This window comes from Mesoplodon mirus (genome assembly GCF_964341445.2).
Source record: "Mesoplodon mirus genome assembly, chromosome: 7".
In the NCBI taxonomy this organism is placed as follows: Eukaryota; Metazoa; Chordata; class Mammalia; order Artiodactyla; family Ziphiidae; genus Mesoplodon; species Mesoplodon mirus.
The window spans coordinates 131,610,330-131,631,818 of NC_138983.1; the positions used below are offsets into that span (position 1 = coordinate 131,610,330).

Genomic DNA, 21,489 nt, shown 5'->3' on the forward strand with positions numbered 1-21,489 from the left:
GGAACCTCAGAAAATACGGTCATTTACAAGAGACCAGAGATTTAGTGTCAGCATATGAAACTTTGCAGGAGGATCAACAGTAAAAGAACTATTTGATTTTTCAACACACTGCACTGTCTCTCAAACTTTCCTTTATGTATAATTCTCGACAGATTTTCACCTATTGCAATAATGCAGACAAATCAGTGAATTAAAAGTAATTTGTTGGGCTTCCCTGGTGGCGCAATGGTTGAAAGTCCGCCTGCCGATGCAGGGGACACGGGTTCGTGCCCCGGTCCGGGAAGATCCTACATGCCACGGAGCGGCTAGGCCCGTGAGCCATGGCCGCTGAGCCTGCGCATCCGGATCCTGTGCTCCGCAGCAGGAGAGGCCACAACAGTGAGAGGCCCGCGTACCGCAAAAAGAAAAAAAAAAAGTAATTTGTTCTGTTACCTCCAGGATTTTTATCAACTTCCATAAATGTTATAACCTAGGGGAAATTATTTTTTTAAGCTGTGCCATTCCACCCAGGACAAACTGTGCTTAAACCTTAGATCAATGGCTCAGAAATGTCTGCATGTTAGGATAGTCTCTTCAGCAAACTCCAGACACAGCTCTTACCTCAATTCCACCTTTGGCTCTGCTAAGCATGCCAAGCCTTCTCTATCCTCATGGAAAACTACCATGTCCTCTCAGATTTTTGTGAGTATGGATGATCTTTAGAAGTCTCAGGAACCTGAGGCTCTGGAGAGTGAATGGGTGAAATGGAAAGCCCTAGAAACCAGGGAACTTGGCTGCCCGTGTTACTTTCTAAAATTTCATGTGTGCATACTTCCAGAAGGACAATGGATGACTGGAGTTAAAACCAAACCAGTCAACTGGAACATCATTACTGACCAGAATGAGAATCCCCTTGTTGAGCTGTTAAGCTTAGGCTTTGTCATCCCACCCACGTTCCTATGGTGAATGCTGGCATGCAATAGGTCGAGAAACAGAGCAGAAGAAACCAGCACAGAAGGCAGTCTCCCTTTTCATGCTTTAATCCCATACCCCGTGCTCCATTTTTGGAGGATGGTGTCCCTAGTCCTTAACGCTCCCACACAATCAGAGGCGGTGAGGTTCATAATTATTCAGCCTCACCTCCATGGAACCTTTACCAGGCAACAGAGATCCTTGGGCCATGAGATTCTACTCCTTAGTTCTTAATTACATGAAAATGAAATCACGTAAGAAAAAGCAAACAACGCAAATACATGAAAGCCTTTACTCCTGGTAAATTCTTCAGGGTCCCAGGTTTCCCTGACTTTAGAGAATGAGGCAGGGCAGATGGGGTGGGGTGTCAGGAGAACAGTCTGGATGGCCTTGGCCAGCAGCAACAGCTTTTGCTTAAAGTTTCCATAATTGGAGCTCAGATCTTCTCCAGCTTTCTTCATGTAAGTGAAGTGATCCCATCAATCAGGATTCTACAATCATGACAGTGCCTTTGTAAGCTGACACCACTTCCAAATCCCCTCACAAACTCATGTGAAGAGGGTTGGGTGGGTGGGCTTGTATATATGTGGAAATGTAAATGACTTCAACGTGGTTTTAATTAGGTGTTACTGAATCCCTCAGCACCCAAATGCTACATCTCACTTGTGGCGGAATAAGCACTAGGGACAAAACCAAGAGACTGGCAGAACAGCAGGAGGGCTAGGCAGGAGCATTCTAACAGGAAAAAAACCCCACAAGGAAAGAGGCTTCTGACTAGGCTCCCCTTTCAAGCTGTGTCTGGCACCTGGTGTCATTTCGACAATGGGGAAGGGAGCAGCCTGACAAGGTCCACATGAAGCCGCCTTGATGTTTTTGCCCATCAACCACTACTCGCATCTCTCCCGAGAATCAAAGGAAAGTGCATGGTGAAGAAGTGTATCAGTGAGAGAGTTGTACAGTTAACCTGTGAAAGTGTGGCAGAGCCGTCAGGATGCAGGTCTCCTGCCTTGAGTTCAGGGCTGTGTGCTTTAAGATTTGAGCCCAGGAAGGACAGAATCCTAAAGGCTGGTCCCTTACCAAACCTAAGGACTTGTCCTGGGCCACTTTAGACTTGAGGGTGTTAGGCGTCTTTAGGATAGTTAACAGCTTATTTGGGGGCAAATATAGTAAACACAACCTCTTAAGTCTTCTAATTCTCCTACTTCACACCTGTGAGGTCAAGGCAGGAGCACTCCAGTCATGGAGAGGCCTCAATTCAGGCGAACTTTGGGAAGAATATCTCCTCAAGGTGTAGAAGAAGGTTGAGAGGTTCTGCCCGGGGGGTTGGGGGGGTGGGGTGGGGTGATCTAGTTGTGGGAAGAGGTTACTAACGCACATCTGGGCAGGTGAGGGAGACTCCCTAGAAAAGGTCTTCCCAGGCCGACAAGATGGCTTCTCCCAGACCACCCCTGGGAAAGAGTCGAAGGCAGGTGTCCGCACGTGGGGACCGGGCTAGGAGGTCTTTCCTGAGTGGGTCCTCTGGTGCCTGATTAAGTGGTAGCCTCTGCTGAAGCTCTTCCCGCAGGTCGGGCATGTGAACGGCTTCTCACCAGTGTGTGTTCTCTGATGCCTCACGAGGTGGTCTCTCCGACCGAAGCTCTTCCCACACTCGGTGCAGCGGCAGGGCCTCACGGAGGCGTGTCCCCTCAGGTGCTTGGCAAAGGCGGCACTGTGGTTGAAGCAGCGCCCACACTCGCTGCACAGATAGAGCTCCTCGGCCGCGTGCGTCTTCCGGTGGGCCAGGTACCGCCTGTGGTCACCGAAGTCCTCTCCACACTCTCCGCACAAGTAGGGTTTGCCTCCAAGGTGGATTCTTTGGTGTGTTGTGAGCACGGATTTCTGGCTGAAGCTTTTGCCACAAATAGTACAGAAGAAGGGTTTCTCTCCCGTATGTGTCCTCTGGTGCCTGACAAGGTCTGAAGTCCAGCGGAAGTGTTTTCCACAATCGTCACACCTGTAGGGTTTCTCAACAGGTGGAGTTCTCTCAACCTGGACCAGAGGGGAGGTCTCATGCAGATTCTTCCGGTTTAGGGGATATTTATAAGGAGCACTCATTTTGTGGACCTTCTGATGCCTGGCGAGATGTGAGCTCCGTGTGTAACTTTTCCCACACTCCATACATTTATAGGGTTTCTCTCCTGTGTGAGTTCTCAGGTGTCTAACAAGGTGGGAGTTACAAGTGAAACTTTTACCACATACAGTACAGTCATGATGTCTCCCTAACAGGGGGTTGACAGGCATGGTTTCCTGAAGATTCGTTAAACTGTTAACTTGAGAAATATTTGTGCCAAATCCTCTTTCATTAAGTCTACCTGGATCACCCTCAAAGACTAGTTCCCAATCTGGAGTCTGGTGAATTTCTGCATCTCCCAAGATAGACCTGTGTAGATCCTCCAAACTCAGATCTTCTTGTTCAGGACACTCCTCCTCATCTTCACTCCTATCTCCTGTAGAAAGGGAGAGAGGAGAAAAGAGGAAATTATAGAGGTAATGATGCCTTGTGCACAATGGAGAGATTTTTAAACAGTTTTGGGAGGGCAAGACCATATAGAGAGAAACCCATGTTTCTTAAGTGTAGAGGCTGGGAAGAAGGAAATAACCAGTTAATTGAATGCCTGTCGTGTGCCAGGCACTTTCTTATTTGCTATCTCACACTGTCAACAGCCTTCGTGTAGACAAACATTATTATCCTCCTTTCACAAATACGGAGGTTGGGGATCAAGGGTTTACGTGAATGCTTAAACAATGGTATAGCTGCAATTCCAAAAGTTCCCCTTTTTTCTCTGTCACCATTTTGCATTACAGATCCCTCAAACCAATGATAGGCGTGAAGAGGGGAAAAGGATAGAAGAATTTGGCTTCAGAGGGAGACAGTGCTGTCGGCTGACATGTTAGAAGAACCAGTGAGAGGGGTTCCCCAGAGGGCGAGAGAAACACTGACCAGAGGAACTGCCAGCTCGGGGGACAGATTCCCTTTGTCACTCCTCACCTGTGTAGGTGAAACTCAGGATTTCTGGCTCTTGAGGCTCCTGCGCCTCTGGGATCTCTGGGATCAAAGGCTCTTCTTCTTCCATGTGGGAGATCTCGTCTAGTCTGGGGATTGGAAATGCTGCTCAAGAGAGGGAAAACAGGACATCACGATTGGTTCAACTGTTCCCCATGTCAAGAGCAGATCTTTTCTGTTTGGCAGATTGCAGAACAATCACATAGGCAGGTCAGCCCATCAAACCTTCAGTCTCTTTAGCTTGAGCACCTCTGATGAGTACTGCATATCGCTTGCCTTTCACCAGTAACTCAATAAGCACACAGCTGTCAATGTTACCCTCTTTTCCCATATTCAAGTAAGTAGATTGTCTCCAACTTTTATTGCTTGTTTCAAAACTGGTATGCTTACCTACTCACACTAAACTTAAACTCATACTAAAACTATAGTATTACAGCTGTTTTCTTGTTAGAGGTTTCCAACTACTTTCTAGGCATTTTCTCTTCCCTCTAACTTCGAGGGACACCATCTTCCTCGGCTGTCCTTCAGTGTCACTGGTGGGGTCGGCATAAGAGAAGTGTAGTACGTACAATCTAAGGTCTAAGACACCCTCAATTTCCAACAAGAAAAAGATCTCTGTGCTCAGGACACTCTAGAAACACTTGAAATTCCTTACACAAGGAGACCACAATTCCGCAGTCTTCTTCCAAGACATATTCCCCATAGAACTCTTTCTGTGTTGGATCCACATCACTCCACTGGTCCTGGGAGAAGCATACAGCCACATCCTTGAAAGTTACCAATCCCTGAAACAACACAAAGATTCTACTAAAATGTCATGCTTTATGGAGGCTCATATTTTGTTCCTGGAATAAAGGTCATTGGTACAGGCAGAATCCATCCAGGAGACAAAGAAACTCAAATGGGACACTTGGTTCCCTTTCAGGACATCTGAGTTTCATCCTGTCGCTGCTTCCCAAGTTTCCGCTTTTGCAACTGGCCCGCTTCCTGCTCCCTCCAATCCCACTACTTTCCCTCAGCACCAGCCTATGTTCTTCTTTCTGAGGATATTGTTTAAAATACAAGAAAGGTCTTAGAAGTCATCATTCAACTCCTTATTTTACACTTTAGTGCTACCTACATTTCTGCAAAAATTCATCTTTTCCAGGAAGTTTTCCCTAACTGACCTTACCTAATCACACATCACTTATATAGTTTATACAGCATAAATAGGACTTTCTTCTTCAGCTAGACTACAATCTAAAAATAAGGATGGGGGGCTTCCCTGGAGGCACGGTGGTTAAGAATCTGCCTGCCAATGCAGGGGACACGGGTTTGAGTCCTGGTCCAGGAAGATCCCACCTTCCACAGAGCAACTAAGCCCATGTGCCACAATTACTAAGCCTGCACTCTAGAGCCCGCGAGCCACAACTACTGAAGCCCGCACGCCTAGAGCCTGTGCTCCACAACAAGAGAAGCCACCGCAATGAGAAGCCCCCACACAGCAATGGAAGAGTAGTCCCCACTCGCCACAACTAGAGAAAGCCCACATGCAGCAACGAAGACCCAACGCAGCCAAAAAGAAATAAATAAATTTATTTAAAAAAATAAATAAATAAGGATGGGGACTTCCCTGGCGGTCCAGTGGTTAAGACTCCACACTCCCAATGTAGGGGGCACGGGTTCGATCCCTGGTCAGGGAACTAAGGTCCCGCATGCCACGCAGCGCGGCCAAAATAAAATAAAATAAAATAAAATAAAATAAATAAATAAATAAATAAATAAAATAAAATAAAAATAAGGATGAATTCTATTCCTTTTTTCTCCAGCCACATAGCTTAGTTGTGGGGCTCTTGACCATGGTGAAGTCTTCATGAATGCCATGGCCTGACTGAATGCAGTCCCTGGAAGAGGATAGCACCCAAAATCAGAAATCGTTTTTGCAGGACAGTCAGTTATCCTTACAAATGACCATCAAGTTTATTCCTTAAAACCAAAAACAAACCCTCACTTGACAACTTCAAAGTTGTACTGGGGTGTTACCAAATAATCCCACTTTGTTAGCCCCTCTGGTTGGTGGAAAATCAAAAGGCTCTGGAGCCTGCAGATCCGACTGAGATGTTATAACTGATCTCATTAGCTGCAGTTCCTCCCCTTCCAGACACATGCAGAACTGAGAACTTAAACTGGCAAAGGAGAGTGGAAACTTGTGTCCCGTCTGACCTGTTCAGTGTATATGCCCAACGGTTCCTCAAATTCTCCACGGTATAGACAGAAACTAGGGTGCACCTGTGATAGAGCGGTAAGAAGGGCAACCATCTCTGGGTTTCCAGGGTTCCTCTCTTCAGGAAGGGCTGGGTCCTGGGGCACTGGAGCCTCTAAGAAAAGAAGGCAGAGATCAGCAGTGTACAGGGCAGCCCTAAAACTGGCAAAGAGCTGAGCATCCCCCATGGTCTCTGGTGGGAAGGTGGGAGTCAAGACACAGGCCTAAGGGTGGCTTGAGTCATCCCAACGCCACCACCTGTGACACTATGGGAATGCCAGGAGGGTAACCAACAAAAGTGCTGTCCAAGGTAGCCCTGCTTACGGGTACTCTAGCTAGTACTGTCTCCTCTCAACACCCTGTGCTCTGTGGTTTCCTCCCCTTATGATCTAGCCAGCCTCCTTGGTATGGGAGCAATATCCCCCTCCCCTCACTCTGCCACGATCCCCCCTTCCTGCTGAGGCTCCCACCGCTCTCCTGCAGGGGCTGGAACTCCAACTCCTGGCACAGGCTCTGCTCTTCTGGTGCCCCCAGATCTGGGCTCTGTGTGGTCTCCTCATGGGACTCCTCGGGGGTCAAGTTCTGTGCAGGATCCTGAAGCTCACTAGGTGACTCGGGCTCTGCTCCTGGATGCACTGTCTCCTCGGACAGGACTTCCTGGCCGTGAACATGGACAGTCACCTGGGAATAATTCCAACTTCCAGTCACCATGGAGTCAGGAGGAAAGTCTTGGTTGTCATCAGGGCTTATGTTAGGAGAAGCTGCCAACAGGAAAACACCCAGAGGGACCCAGACGAGGAGGGGAAAGTCCAGTCCCTCTGGGGTGTGCGAGGAGGAGCTGAGGTTATACTCGCCAGGACAAGGGGGGACATTCAGATACTGCCCTGCTTTCTCGTTTCCCTCAACCCTGCCTGTCACCAGGGCTCTGAGGTCCCACCCTTCCCATCTTCGCCTACCCCACCTGCGGCTTGCCTTGCTGTGTGCTTCCCTGTCTGTTGTCCTGTTGTCTGTCACTGAGGGGCTGAGAACCTCTGAGGAAGTCACGGAATTCTCCTCCCCAGGAAATGGAGGTTCAACATCCAAAGGGAAAACCAAAGCCATATCACCTTTGCGTGCTGAGGCCCCAAAGATGGTCCCTAGGCAGGTGTTTCAAGAACCAGGAAGTCACACTCGTACACACACAAACACACACACACTCCTCTGTCCCATGGAGCTTATGGATCTAGGTACAACCCAAGGGCAGAGCCAATTCAATTTATGGGGTAATTTATGTGAGCCCTACCCCTAAAGCCATCCTTCCAGCAAATAGACCCCCTCCACATCACACAGATCAGGACTCCCCCTCCTCACCCACCGCCTTGGTCTCCTGGGTTGTTTCTGCAAACCCTCCACCAGCGTCACGGCCTCCTCGCCACTCTCTGGCCGCTGGCCCCGCACCCAGCTCTGCAGTTCTCCGGGCAGGACAGTAAGGAATTGTTCCAGCACAAGCAGCTCTAGGATCTGCTCCTTTGTCCTCCTCTCTGGCCTCAGCCACTGATGACACAGTTCTCGGAGTCGGATGAGAGCTTCCCGAGGGCTTGCTGCTTCCTGGTAGCGAAAGCGCCGGAAGTTCTGGTGCGACGTCTCAAGCACAGGGTCATCCCTCTGTAAGACAGACTCTGGCCTACAGGTGAAATCATCTTCCAATTTCACCATGAAAATCCCCTCTTCTTCCCAAAGATCCTGGTCCTCCGGTTCCAAGGCTGTAGCCATTGTCTGGCTCTGGGGTGGTCTCACACCATCGAGAAGTCACACTGTCGTTCCCCCCGTCTCAGCCTGGGCACCTCGAGGAGTTTCTCCCAAGGGACCTGGGTAGAGACGCAAAGACAGACAACACTATGAGCATGAACGTATACACAGGAATAACAGTTCTGAGCTCAATCATAATCCTGTACACATAACACTCCCAAACTTAAATCCCCTTTCCCCTAATCTCCATAACATATGTTGTAAATAGATCTAGTTGGAATAGGATAAGCTATGCCTGAAGGTATGTTCTCCCACTCCTTTTCCTAGGCAAGGTTCACACCCCATAGAAAAACAGGAAAACACTGCATTTCTACATCATGAAATATGGGAACCTAAAAGGAAAATGGCTAGGAGAAAGGACATTCATAACTGCCTGCTAAAAACGTGGTACTGACCACAATCTGTTTTACACACACACACTGACATACATATTAGGATATATATTCTGAGAAGAGACACATTGACAGGGCTGAATTAGAGAAGGCTCTGTGGAGGTTCACTGTGAACTGAATCACACTCCGTATTAATTTATTCTGTAAACTGGGGACTCTCAGAGATTTGAGAGGATTGTATGTGATAACAGTGAAGAAAGCCACTTACACACAGTGGCTGGCACATAAGCACCCCCAAAAGCGATCCTCCTCTTAAGACATCTTTAACTGGAAGACCTACAGACCCTCAAAGCTAAGTGCTCAAAACTAAATTCACGATTCCTACTCCCAAATCCACCCCTCTTCCTGTAATCCTCTTGGCTGAGATCATCACTTGTTAAGTAAACACTCAACTTTATCATCTTTGGATTCAACTTTGAATCTTACCCATTGATTACAGCTCATTAAACCAATTGTACCTCTTAAGCCTCTAAATCTGTCTCCTCCTGATTTAGTTTGGGCCCCCATCTCTTGCCTGGACTACTGCCCTAACTTCCTAACTGGGATCCCCACAGTACTCAGCTAGGAGCAAAACGCAACAGACTCAGCTGTGGAGCTTTTGCAAAACACAGTATCGCACATCATTCTTCTGGATATTCTTGAGTCAAGTCAGTCTAGGCAACTGTATCTTTAGAAATGCCACATGTGGTTCTGATGTGCATCCTAGCTGAGAAACACTTAGGGCATGTGAGGTTAAGAGAGAGTCCTGGAGTCAGACTGCCAGGGTTTGAATCCTGGCTCTATTGTTTACTAGATGTGGGGTCATGGTCAAGTTCTTACTCTCCTTATGCCTGTTTCCCCTTTACAGAATGGAGGTAAGGATGGAATCCATCTAATAGGGTTACTATGAGGAATATCTGTGAAGTGCCTAAAAGAGTGATGGTGTCCCAGTGTTAACCATTATCTTTCTGAGTAATAGTTCCAACTGCATCACTCAGCATTTAAAACTAGTAACTTCATACTGTTGGTAAGGTCAGTTCCAAAATCCTTGGCATGGTACATGAAGCCCTTCACAACCGGCCCCCAACGTATTGTTCAAGCCTAATATCCTCCCCTCTTCTCTGTATCACCCGCTATAATGAGTGTATTGCTGACCTCCCTACAATAGGGTGTCTCTCCAGGCCTCCAAGTCTGTCAAAGCCTGTTCCTTTTGTATGGAAAACTCCCGCCACCAATGCTTCACGTGTGTTCCTACTTCTTCTCAACAGGCCCCCTCTTCTTCATTCCCAGGATTTACAGTTTTGGTCTTAATCAGTTCTCCTCTGGATTACTGCAATTGCCTCTACATGTGAGCTATCTGTCTCCAAGTTTGCTACCTTTGTTACCATTCATCATATCACATGAGTGACTGCTCTTGGCAAATCTGGTCCTGTCCCTTCCTTACTTAAGATACTCAATCACTCCTGTCTTGGAATTCTAAGTATTATGTATTAGGTTGACCTTCATCTTGGGTTTCTTTTTTTTAAAGTATTTATTTATCTGGCTGCACCAGGTCTTAGTTGCAGCACACAGGATCTTTCAGTTGCAGCATGTGGGATCTAGTTCCCTGACCAGGGATCAAACCCGGGCCCCTGTGTTGGGAGCGTGGAGTCTTAACCACTGGACCGCCAGGGAAGTCCCTTCATCTTGTTATTCCTTTGCCTTCCTCTCCAATCCTTTCAAACACACACACACATGCACATTGTGCATGTAAAGCACACAAAAGGCCTATGCTCTTTGGCTTTTGAACATCTGTTCCTTTCAACTCTTTACCCTTCATTAGGTTAAACTTATTTATCTTTCAAGACATAGATAGGTAAGGCTTCATGTCTCTTGAGATGCTTTCTTTGATCCCATTCTCCCTGCCCTTAGACCTGGTTAGAAATCACTTTGCTTCCCTAGCTATCTGGACACATCTGTATCTCAAACTCTGCCGCATCACACAGCCATCGTTCATCTTTCCCCTGAAACCCCTTGAAGTAGGGGACTGTGCTTCAATCAATTTCCAATACCTATAACAAAGCACACAATAAATGCATCTAAATGAATAAGCCTCCACTTTGAAGTTTTCTTCCTACATTAACAGTAAGAATCAATCTTTTCTCCATAAGTTTCTACTCTTTTTTATTTACCAAATCTCGTTAATCCTACTTCTAAATCTTTCAAATTCATGCATCGCATCTCCACTGCCATTCCCCGAGTCAAGCTGTTACGACCCACTAAAAGGCACTGATAGGACCTCTTAAAAAAATGACGATATCCTCGGCCCCTACGACTGCACTGGCACTTACATGTGCAACGAACCACTTGGTTCAAATTTTACCAGTGGACTTCCAGGTGCCACCGCCTCCAGACCACTCTCCACATGCAACCTGAGGGTTCTTCATTTTCCAATCTTTTTATGCTTCACTACAACTGCCTCAGGTCCACCTTCAAGGTCAACGATCCACTCTTACAGCTGTAACATGCTGTCTAATGTGCTGTTGCCCATCAACCACCAAATTATTCATTATTTAAATCTGCATCTCAAATAACTTTTCGTTCAAGCTTATTTCATTTTTCCATTACCCGCAAACATTCACTACATAATCTCATGATCTATAGTTCCGTAATTTACAGATCTTCCTGTGCTTATTTACCTACTTATTACATCTGCTCTATCTCATGGTGGTTTGTTATTGCAGGTGGTTTGTAATTTTTTTTACGTTTTATGCCCGTTTTCTTTGGGAGAGCCCTAGGTTATAGAAGTGAGCCCTTTGAATGAAATTTCATTTGCTTCCATCCAAGTACTAGTGGTTTCAATATCTTAATTTCTCAGAGTCTTCCTGAATTATGCTGATAGTGTCTTATTTAGGCCTAAGCCTGTGAGTGATTTCTGTCCCACCCAAGGCTATGGAGGCCTACACTTCCTTGCCCTTGTGCTTGATCAGTAGACAGATTTTCATGGAAGGAGTAGCTCTTCAAAGCTCCAGGCTGGCAGATATTCAACCCTATATCCCTCCCCCATTCCCACCAGTGCCCCATTTTCATATCTCCTTGTTGGAGTATAGGTATTAGAACCCCAAACTCTAGAAGTCTTTATTTTGGTTTGAAATCTCCTCGGGCTGTGGTGGAGTTAGATTGTGCTCACTCCTCCAGCTTTTATTTCTGGAACCTAGACATTTACCTTTAGTTTGGGGGCAGGGAGGCAGGTGAGTGCAAGCATTTAAAAATGGGCAAGAGCCATATCCACATCAATACCACCTGCAGTGCTGAGGTAAGGTCTGAGTGGTGACCCTTCTAACATACAAAAGCGGCCAATGGCTTCACACTGTCCACAGGGTAAAATCTAAACCCCTTACAATTTGATTCCCAAGGCCCTGCAAGACCTGGCCCCTGCCCACCTCTCTTCTCCCACGACTGCTACTGCATTGAAAGTTGCTGCTCGAATACACTGCTGTATCTCTTTTCTGTGCCCTCACTAGGTGTTCCTGATGCTGTCCGCTCTGCCTGAAATACCCTTTCACTTGGTTAACTCTACTCATCCTTCAGATCTGCTTTCCCCAGATGCCTTCCCTGGTCCTCCCAGATTGTTCCCACAGGAACTTGGACCCTGTATCACAGCACACATTTATCTACTTTTTGTGTGGTAAGAATCGTTCATCCTCCTGTTTAATTCACCAGACCATAAAGCTCCGAGGGCAGGGCCACACAGCACCCAGCTCAAGGCCTGTCACACAACAGGTACTCAGGCAGAGACCACGGTTAAGTTTTTTTAAGTCTTTCTCTGGAAGGACAGATCCAATATCTTATTAATTCTTATTCACTCATTTGTCCAGCAAACTGTGTGCCAGACAAATGAATAAATAAGGGAAAAAACACTTATTATTTGGATTGTGAGTAAAACAGAATACTCTTAGTGGTTCTTGAAGTGAGGAAAACACAACTCATCACAAGGAATCTTCAGGCTGCCTTGGGAGAATCCACATACAAGTCACAAAGCTGTGCATTTGAAAAAAAATCATTTTCCTTTGAAGATTTGAATCAACCTTAATATGCAGAAAACCGGACATCAAGTAATTTAACACAACTACAACACTGATTATTTATCCAGACAATGCCCCCAACATCTGCAAGGCAGGAAAATAAGATGGAATTGATACTCAGGGTCTCTGGCTTAATGAAGGGATTTCTATTAACTTAAAAATCCGAGAACTTGCCCAGCAAAGCAGGCTAGGAACTCTCACTGTTTTCATGTAGCACAGTCCACGAGATGCCCTACTACAGATTCTATAAAGTGTGCGCTGACAGAGGGTTCCTGCTCTTACAGGGCTTTGCTCTCCAAAGAAAAAAGAATATAACAGCATTACATAAAACCTGCTGATTTAAAATGCTCTTCAGAAATCACGCATTGAGATTTCCTTTGCTTGTTTTGTATTTACTTTGGCAGCCTAGGAAGATGAGATGGCGACAAAGGATCAGCAACAGCGGAATGAGGGGAGGCAGAGTTGGGGCAATAGATGGGAAGGAAGAGAAGGCGGGCAGTGCTGTGAAAAGCGTACCGGATTAGGTATCCAAAGATGTACGTTCCAGCCCACATCCCCACAAACCTGGAACCGCTCTAAGGGTTTCCTGAGACGAGGTACACAAGAGCCCTTGTAAAGTGTGGAGCCCTCTTCAGACAACTCTCCTAACTCTCAGGATTAGCTGAGACCTATGAGAGCCTGTGAACTAGAGCGTGCTGTGCAAATGTCAGGTGTCAGTACCAGAGACAGAAAATGGGCTTTGCATTTTATTCCGCCATTTATGGGATAGGTTACCCTGCAAGTCTGCCTTGTAATTTGTTGCCTTCTAACGCCTTCCCTCAGTGTCTGTCCTTGGAAGGGTTCCACAGTGACAGATAAAAACCCAACAACAGGATACTATAGAGACCGTGAGGCCAGGCCAGGAAGAGTGAAAGACCTACTTCCAGAAGGCTCTAAAATAATGTCTGCAGAGACGCTTCACAAGCCTCGGCCTGGGCTGGCCCCACCACCTAGCCTCTTCAGTGTTTCTAGGACGTCTGGGGCAGGACTGCGGAGGAGATGTGGGAAAGGCAAGACCTTTCTCCAGTCTGTGGTCCAGCTGTCTCTGTCCATATCTGAGTGGGTCCCGTGCCAGTTAAGGCCCTAACTCAACCCTAAAGACCAGAAAACTGCAGGCAGTGAAAAGATACCTGGGTCTCTATCTTAAAATGTTATTCCTACTTGGAGTGATCTTTCTGGACCCTAAATGACAAGGTCTGTAGTCTTATAGCATCTTCCTAAAGGGGAAATGGGCTCTATTTACTGGCAAATAATTAATCTTCAGAAGAAAACAGTGATCAGAGAGGTTCGAATGATGATATTCAGCAGACATTTAAATTCTTTCCAGTCTCCCTTCTCCTCTTTGACTCTAACGCAGGCCCAGAGCCTGGAGATTTGAATCAATGATCGCTGGGACTAACCAGACGCTTGCAACTGCTCCTCTCATTGCTCTAGGGAAAAAAATCAGCTAATAAAAATTGTTAACTGCCCTTTTCTACTCCTGTAGTGTTCTTTAAAACTAAAGACTATCCACTATGATCCTCCTACTGGAAAGACTCTTTCATTTTACTGTTACTTATCCTTATACAAACGTTTACCCATACTTTCCACATAATGGTTAGGGGCTCTGGAGCCTTAGTCTGGATCCCTCTCCTCACCTATTAGCCAGGTGACACTCCCTAAGCCTCAGTCCAATCTTCAACATGTGGCATATACTTCCTACCTCATATGGTGGTCTTAAGGATCAATGAAGTGACGCACAGAATCGCTCAGCACAGAGTTTGGTATATGGCAGATGCTCTATATAATCTGTTCTTTCCTTCAAATTGCTTTAAATACTTTTGGGAAGAAGATTTACATGATAATCAAACAGTCCTTTATTTCATCATAATTCAAAAAAATTTTTTTTAATGCACAGGGAAAATCTTGGTCTGTTTACTGTTACATCAAAAGTAAAGTGTTAAGGGAGTTCCCTGGTGGTCCAGTGGTTAGGACTCGGCGCTTTCACTACTGTGGCCCGGGTTCAATTCCTGGTCGGGGAACTGGGATCCTGCAATCTGCGTGGTGCAGACCCCCTAAAAAAAGTAAAGTGTTAAACCAAGAGAGAATTCTTGCTTTGAAAGCACTTATAAGCTAAGATTAAACGAGATCCTTGGAACCAGATGGGATGAAAACTTAAAGACAGGTTTTCCTGCCTAAGACCAGAGTACGATACTTCTGTTTACCAGTATCACAGTCCTGTCCCCTTCCTCTAACTGGGAAGAGGCAACCTGAGGCAAACCCAGTTAGTACAGGCATACCCCATTTTACTGCAATTCACCTTTATCACGTTTCACAGATAATGTGTTTTCTGTTTTGTTTTCTTTTACAGCTTAAAGGTTTGTGGCAACCCTGCAACAAGCAAGTCTATCAGTACCATTTTTTCAACAGCATTTGCTCACTTGATGTAATCACATTTTGATAATTCTCACAATATTTCAAGCTTAATTATTACTATATTTGTTATGGTGATCTGTGATTAGTGATCTTTGATGTTACTGTTCTAATTGTTTTGGGGGTGCCACAAACTGTGCCCATATAAGATGGCAAACAATCAATAAATGTGTGCTGACTGCTCCACTGACCAGCTGTTCCTCCATCTCTCTGCCTCTTCTTGGGCCTCCCTATTCCCTGAGACATAACAATGTTGAAATTAAGCCAATTAAAAACTCTACAAAGGTCGTAAGTATTCAAGTGAAAGGAAGAATCGCATGTATCTTGCTGTAAATAAAAAACTAGAAGTGATTAAGCTTGGTGAGGAGTGCATGTTGAAAGATGAGACAGGCTGAAAGCTAGGCCTCTTGCCCCAGTTAGCCAAGTTGGAATGCAAAGGTAAGTTTCTTGAAGGAAATTGAAAGTGCTACTCCAGTGAATACACAAATGATAAGAAAGTGGAGAAAGTTTTAGTGGTTTAGATAGAAGCTCAAACCAGCCACAACAGTCCTTTGAGCCAAAGCCTAATCCACAGCAAGGCCCTAACTCTCTTTAATTCTATGAAGGCTAAGAGAGGTGAAGAAGCTGTAGAAGAAATGTTTGAAGCTAACAGAGTTTGGTTCATGAGGTTTAAAGAAAGATGCCATCTCTGTAACATAAAGTGCAAGATGAAGCAGCAAGTGCTGATGCAGAAGCTGCAGCAAGTTATCCAGATCTAGCTAATTAATGAAGGTGGCTAAAATAAAGAACAGATGTTCAATGCAGACAAAACAGTCTTCTACTAGAAGAAGATGCCATCTAGAACTTTCATAGCTAGAGAGAAGTCAATCATTGGCTTCAAAGCTTCAAAGGACAGGCTGATTCTCTTGTTAGAAGCTAATGCAGCTGGTGACGTTAAGTTGAAGCCAATGCTATTTACTATTCTGAAAATCCTAGGGCCCTTAAGAATTATGCTAAGTCTACTCTGCCTATGCTCTATAAATGGAACAAAACCTGGATGACAGCACATCTGTTACAACATGACTTGCTGAATACTTTAAGCCCACTGATGAGACCTACTGCTCAGAAAAAAAATTTCTTTCAAAATATTACTGCTCACTGACAATGCACCTTGTCACCCAAGAGCTTTGATGGAGATGGACAATGAGATTAATGTTTTCATGCCTGTTCACACAACAACCATTCTGTAGCCCATGGACCAAAGAGTAATTTCAACTTTCAAGTCTTATTATTTAAGAAATACATTTTGTAAGGCTATAGCTGCCATAGACAGTGATTCCTCTGATGGATCTGGGCAAGGTAAATTGAAAACCTTCTGGAAAGGATTCACCATTCTAGATGCCATGAAGAATATTAGTGATTCATGGGAATAAGTGAAAACATCAACATTAACAGGAGTATGGAAGAAGCTGATTCCAACCTTCATGGATGGCTTTGAGGGGTTCAAGACTTCAGTGAAGGAAGAAACTGCAGATGTGGTAGAAATAGCAAGAGAACTAGAATAAGAAGTAGAGCCTGAAGATGTGACTGAGTTGCTACAATCTCATGATAAAAACTTCATGGATAAGGAGCTGCTGCTTATGGATGAGCAAAGGAGGTGGTTTCTTGAGACGGAATCTACTGGTGAAGATGCTGTGAAGATTGTTGAAATGACAATTAAGGATTTAGAATATTACATAAACTTAGTTGAAAAATCAGCAGCAGGGTTGGACAGAACTGACTCAGTTTTGAAAGAAGTTCTACTGTGGGTAAAACGCTATTAAACAGCACTGCACGCCACAGAGAAACGCTTCATGAAAGGAAGAGTCAATTAATACCGCAAACTGCATTGTTGTCTTAAGAAATTTCCACAGTCACCCCAACCTTTAGCAACCACCACCCTTCAGTCAGTAGTCATCAACATCAAGGCTAGACCCTCCACCAGCTAAAAGATTATGATTCACTAAAGACTCAGATGAGGGTTAGCATTTTTTAGCAACAAGTATTTTTAAATTATATACATTTTTTGTTTAGACACAATGCTATTGCTTAATCAGTCGACTCCAGTACAGTGTAAAGAGAACTTTACAGTACACTGTAAACGGTTTTTTGGAAAACCAAAAAATTCCTGTTTTTATTGCAATATTCCCTTTATTGCAGCAGTCTGGAGCTGAACCCGCAATATCTCCGAGGTCTGCACGTATACCCAAGAGGCCCTCTGAAAACCTAACCCAAAAGGCAGAAGAAATGAAAGGGAATACCTTCACTGACTTTTTGCCTTCTAACACATCATGATCAGTGTGCTTCAAACCATGTTTAAAAACTATTTAAGATATTCTTGCCATTTAAATTTTTTCTTCCTTCGTTAGAGTCAACATAGACTTAGTTAAGATTCTATTCAGTGATTTTTCACTAGATTTGAGTAGCAACGGGAGAAGTAGCTCAAAGATTATAAGGTGTAAAAAAGAGGAAGACAGGAAGAAATAAAAAGAGAAGCCAAGTAAGTAGTGGGTGGTACAGGGAGTCAGAGGAGGCTAAGACATAAATATCTTCTGCCACTAAATTTTGTAGACTTTGCAGTTAGGATCAAGGTATAAAAATGTAATTGAGAGTAAATATAAACATGAAAAATTTAAATAAAGCTATAAAAATCATAACAATTCACTTTATTTTCAATTAAAAGACACTAAACAGTACATACCTACAGGTATGTACACAGGCCCAGGAGGCAGTGTTGGATCGCTGTTGATAGTTCTGCCTTCAGAGGTGGATGAGCTGTGTTCTACCTCCTAGAGATGTGTCATCTGGGACAAGTCACATCAAATCATCTTGAAAATGGGGATGATTTTCTACCTAAAGGCAGAGAGCTGGATCATTTTTTGAGAAACTATCCAGCTTTTTGATGGTAACAGAGGGGCTTTGAGGGGTACAAGGATATGTGGCCTCTTTGAGTACCTGGGCCATAATGTATTAGCCTGAAGATGGTGAGAGGAATTTACTCAAGAGTTGAGAAGGGCCAGAGGCCAAACACAGGTTCTGAGACCAGAATTACATACCCTGCCACCATGATCATACTGGTTAACCTCCAACATGGAACTAGGCTTTTTAAACTTACGGGTTTTTACCCAGGGGTGGTTAATGGCCTGAATAAAGCAGGCCAATCTACATGCCTCAGTTTAAAACAGAATGTCACAAACTAATCTGAAGTAGGAAAAGGGTGATCACCAAACCTGACACCCACCCTAATGAGGGCAGCAGCTTTTATCTGGAAGCCAGAGTTAAACTAGCCAAATACACTTAATTCACTACAATGAACACAGTCAATGCCAGTCACACAGAGGAAACATTATTTAATGAAAGGGAAAAAAAGGATATTTTATAAATATAGCTTGACCTGAGGTATAAATATGGATAATTCAGAAGTTACTTCAAAAGTCATTCACTATGTTTTTAGTTTTTAATTAATATTCTCTGTCAAGATACTCCCTGCTCTGTATCGAGATGACTTCCTCTGGCTTTGCCCAAGGCTCCCTTGCGTATGATGAGATGAAGGATGGGATCCATGCCTGCTGGACCACAGGAATCTGAGGGGTATCAGGTTTCCACTGCAGACTAAATCATGGTCCAAAGTAGATGCCATTCTTGCTCTGGGCCACTGTTTAGTGTCTTTTGTCTCCCACGGTGAGCCCTGTCCCTGAAAGCAAGGACCTCCTTATATATTTTTATATTCCCTGTTCCTAACACTTCGTCAAACACCTGGTTAAAAAGATGCTCAATAAATGTGTGTTGCATTTAATTAAGCTGTTGATTTCTCTTCCCCCAACTTGAATATAGACACTGAAATTCAGAATCAGTGGGTGCCAGGGCTTCTGGGGACAGTTACAGGAATTTGGTATTAGCATTTATTCCAATCCCCTGAGGGAATCAGGTGGCACAGCCATATACCACTTTACTATGTTACACAGGATTAGTGGAGAAAAACTTCTCCAAGAGGAGAAGAAGGCAGGGGATGGAGTTCATTCATCCCAGAAGTATCTACTGAGTATCAATTGTGTGTCCCACACAAGTCAAGGTGCTGGGCAAAGAAGATGAAAAAAGCACAGGCCCTGACCTTAAAGAATTTAACATGTAGTTAAAAAATAGCAGGGACTTTGGCATACTAGGAACTCACAGCAAAAACCCAGAATATGGGTATAAGCTATATGATAAAAATAGAAGCTCCTATCAAGAGAATTAAGAAAATCAAGGGAAAAAACTCACCAGTATTTCAGCTTTAATTCAGCTTAAGATAATGTAGTACTTGGAGTTTTTTTGAAGTACACTTTCTTAATTTTACAAATCGAAGAACTCAGACCTAAGTGGTTAAGTTACCATACAAGATCATCATACTAGTTTCAAGCACAGAAGTACTCACACACAGGTCTTTTGATGTCCAAACCACTGCAATGTTTGTGTGAAGAAGTGTGGCCAAAGGCAGTGGTTCTCAACGTGGGAATCCCAGCCCAGCAGCACCAGCACCAGAGAACGTGTTAGAAATGCAAATGATCAAGCCCCAGCCCTAACCTATAATCAGGAACTCTGGGGGTGGCCCCAGCAATCTGTATTTAACAAGCCCTTCAGGGGTTTAAGATGCTTGGTAAGTCTGAGGACCAGTACCTAAGGCAGAGGAGATAAATCTGAGGTTCGAGCAGAAGGGATCCAACTTCTCCAGTGCTGGCCAAATTTAAAGGAGGAAAGGAGTCTAGGACTGCTGTATGTGTGTTTTACGTCTGTGCCAAATTAGCTGGAAAAAAAAAATGTTGTAAACCTGTAACTTACCTCATCTGCATAGTTTATAATGCCCAAGAGTCCCTCACTTCGTAGTAAACCTTGCTGTGCCCTTGAAATGACTGTCTACTGCAATATGGTATACAGAAAGAGTGCAAAACGGGTACAGCTGGAGGAAAAAGGGGACAAGATTATGAATCCCAGGTGCTTAGTCCTAGGAGAAAAAAATTTCCTTCCTCCCTCCAAGCCTGCCCACCCTCTTAGGCGAGATAGTAATAGCAGAAAGCTACCCAAGACAAATGGCTACAAACCCTAACTGTTCCGCTGTCATACATTTCCCAGCAACAAGCCTCCCATGGCTGTCCCACAACCTTTCTGAAGTGGCTTTCTGGATCAAGGGCCATGGGGCAGCTTGGAAGAGAAGTTGGAGGGATGAGGGACTCCACTAGCTTTCCTTGTGGCTTCTGAGTGAGGCTGCCCTGGGTGTCACCTGCAGAATGCGGACAGAGAGAAAAAGCAACAGTTCTAAGCCTAGCGTCTAAGTAGAGCCTGGATGTGGCCCTGCTCCCCACGACCAAGGCAGACAAGGGTTATCAAGGCGCCTAGAAGACAAGAACATCAAGGCCCAGAAAAATAAAAATCGGGCTGGCACCTTTCTGAAAAAAGGTAGCAAATCCCTGGCATACAAACTAACAAACTTTTCGCGAAACCAGATGAGAAGCAGGCCCCATATACTCCCGCTGAGGGTAGCGGTGGTGTCGAGAAAAGTGCCCAAACTGGCTGTTAGGGGGTGGGGGAGGAAAGTTGCAGGTGGAGACTGTAGTCATTGGCTTGAGAGGAAGCTCGGGTCCGTCACGGTGCAGCTTAAAAGCCACAGGCCAGGTGGTCTCCAAGGCCTAGCACGATCATGGGCGATAAAATCACGCGTGGTAAAATCACGCGTGGTAAAATCACGGCTGAGGGTATCTGCGTGTGTTGCGGCGTAGTTAGTGGTGGCAAGTGATGGGGCTCGCCTGGGCAGGGAGCCTTCGGGGGGAATCTCGAGCCAGCTGAGAGGTGGGGTAAAAAACTGCGAGAAATGAAGGGGCCTCGACCACTCCTCCCACGGTGCCGGGGCGGGGGGGGGCAGTTGGCGCGGAAGCAATGGGAAGGAGGTACGAACTAACTGCGTTTCTGCAGGCCTCAAGAGGGGGCGGAGGGCGGTGGCTGCAAAGAAAGAAGCGTGGAGCGCGTTCCACGTACCCGAAGGTTCTAGCTTCGGCCGCCAGGAAACACGGGGACCACTACGCCTCAGCCCCCTCGACATACTGCCGCCAACCCCTTCCACAGGACAGTACGATTTCCCCAGGCTCTAGGGGGGCGGGGTCTCCGACCCCTCCCCCTCCTCCCCGCTCAGCCCCGCTCAGCCCGCTCCGGCCCGGCCCGGCCCAGCCCCCAGCACTCACGGCTCCGACAGCTCCGGCGGCTCCTCCCCTGCCCCGGCTTCTCCCCAACCCACTCCCGGCCCTAGCAGCGCCGCCAGATCCGAGCCGCGCGGGGCCTGGCGGGTCGGAACACGTGGGGCCTTTGCGCCCGGAACCGGAAGCTGCCCTTCGCCCCGCCTTTTCGCCGCGCTGGGGCCTTTCTAGGCTTTTAGGAGGTTTACTTGTCTCTCTGTGCCCCTAGCTCGTGGAGTCGTCGTATTCCCAGGGGAAGCGGGTCGGGGTGCCTCAGACAGCTTCCGCCCGCTCGCCCGCCCCTCTCTGCATGGTTGGGGGGGGCCCTCGATTAACACACGTACCTTCTGCAAGGGGA

At 45.7% G+C, this 21,489-nt stretch overlaps 1 protein-coding gene across 11 annotated transcripts; it reads right to left on the reverse strand.

Moving 5' to 3' along the window:
- Positions 1 to 1,515: 1,515 nt before the first annotated feature.
- ZNF202 (zinc finger protein 202) lies at positions 1,516 to 21,247 on the reverse strand. 11 transcript variants are annotated; one of them, XM_082626388.1, is made up of 11 exons: positions 21,141 to 21,247; positions 20,007 to 20,185; positions 19,747 to 19,864; positions 18,495 to 18,622; positions 17,630 to 17,781; positions 7,587 to 8,083; positions 6,707 to 6,917; positions 6,197 to 6,351; positions 4,650 to 4,779; positions 3,980 to 4,099; positions 1,516 to 3,437 (listed from the first exon to the last, which is right to left on the reverse strand). In XM_082626388.1, exons 6-11 carry the CDS (start codon positions 7,986 to 7,988, stop codon positions 2,443 to 2,445), a joined length of 2,013 nt encoding a protein of 670 aa, XP_082482514.1. In that variant the 5' UTR covers positions 7,989 to 8,083; positions 17,630 to 17,781; positions 18,495 to 18,622; positions 19,747 to 19,864; positions 20,007 to 20,185; positions 21,141 to 21,247; the 3' UTR covers positions 1,516 to 2,442. The 11 variants fall into 11 exon arrangements, with proteins under 11 accessions (XP_082482514.1, XP_082482518.1, XP_082482517.1 ...); XM_082626392.1 differs by having other exon boundaries at positions 18,495 to 19,864; positions 20,067 to 20,185; XM_082626391.1 differs by lacking the exon at positions 18,495 to 18,622.
- Positions 21,248 to 21,489: the final 242 nt, after the last annotated feature.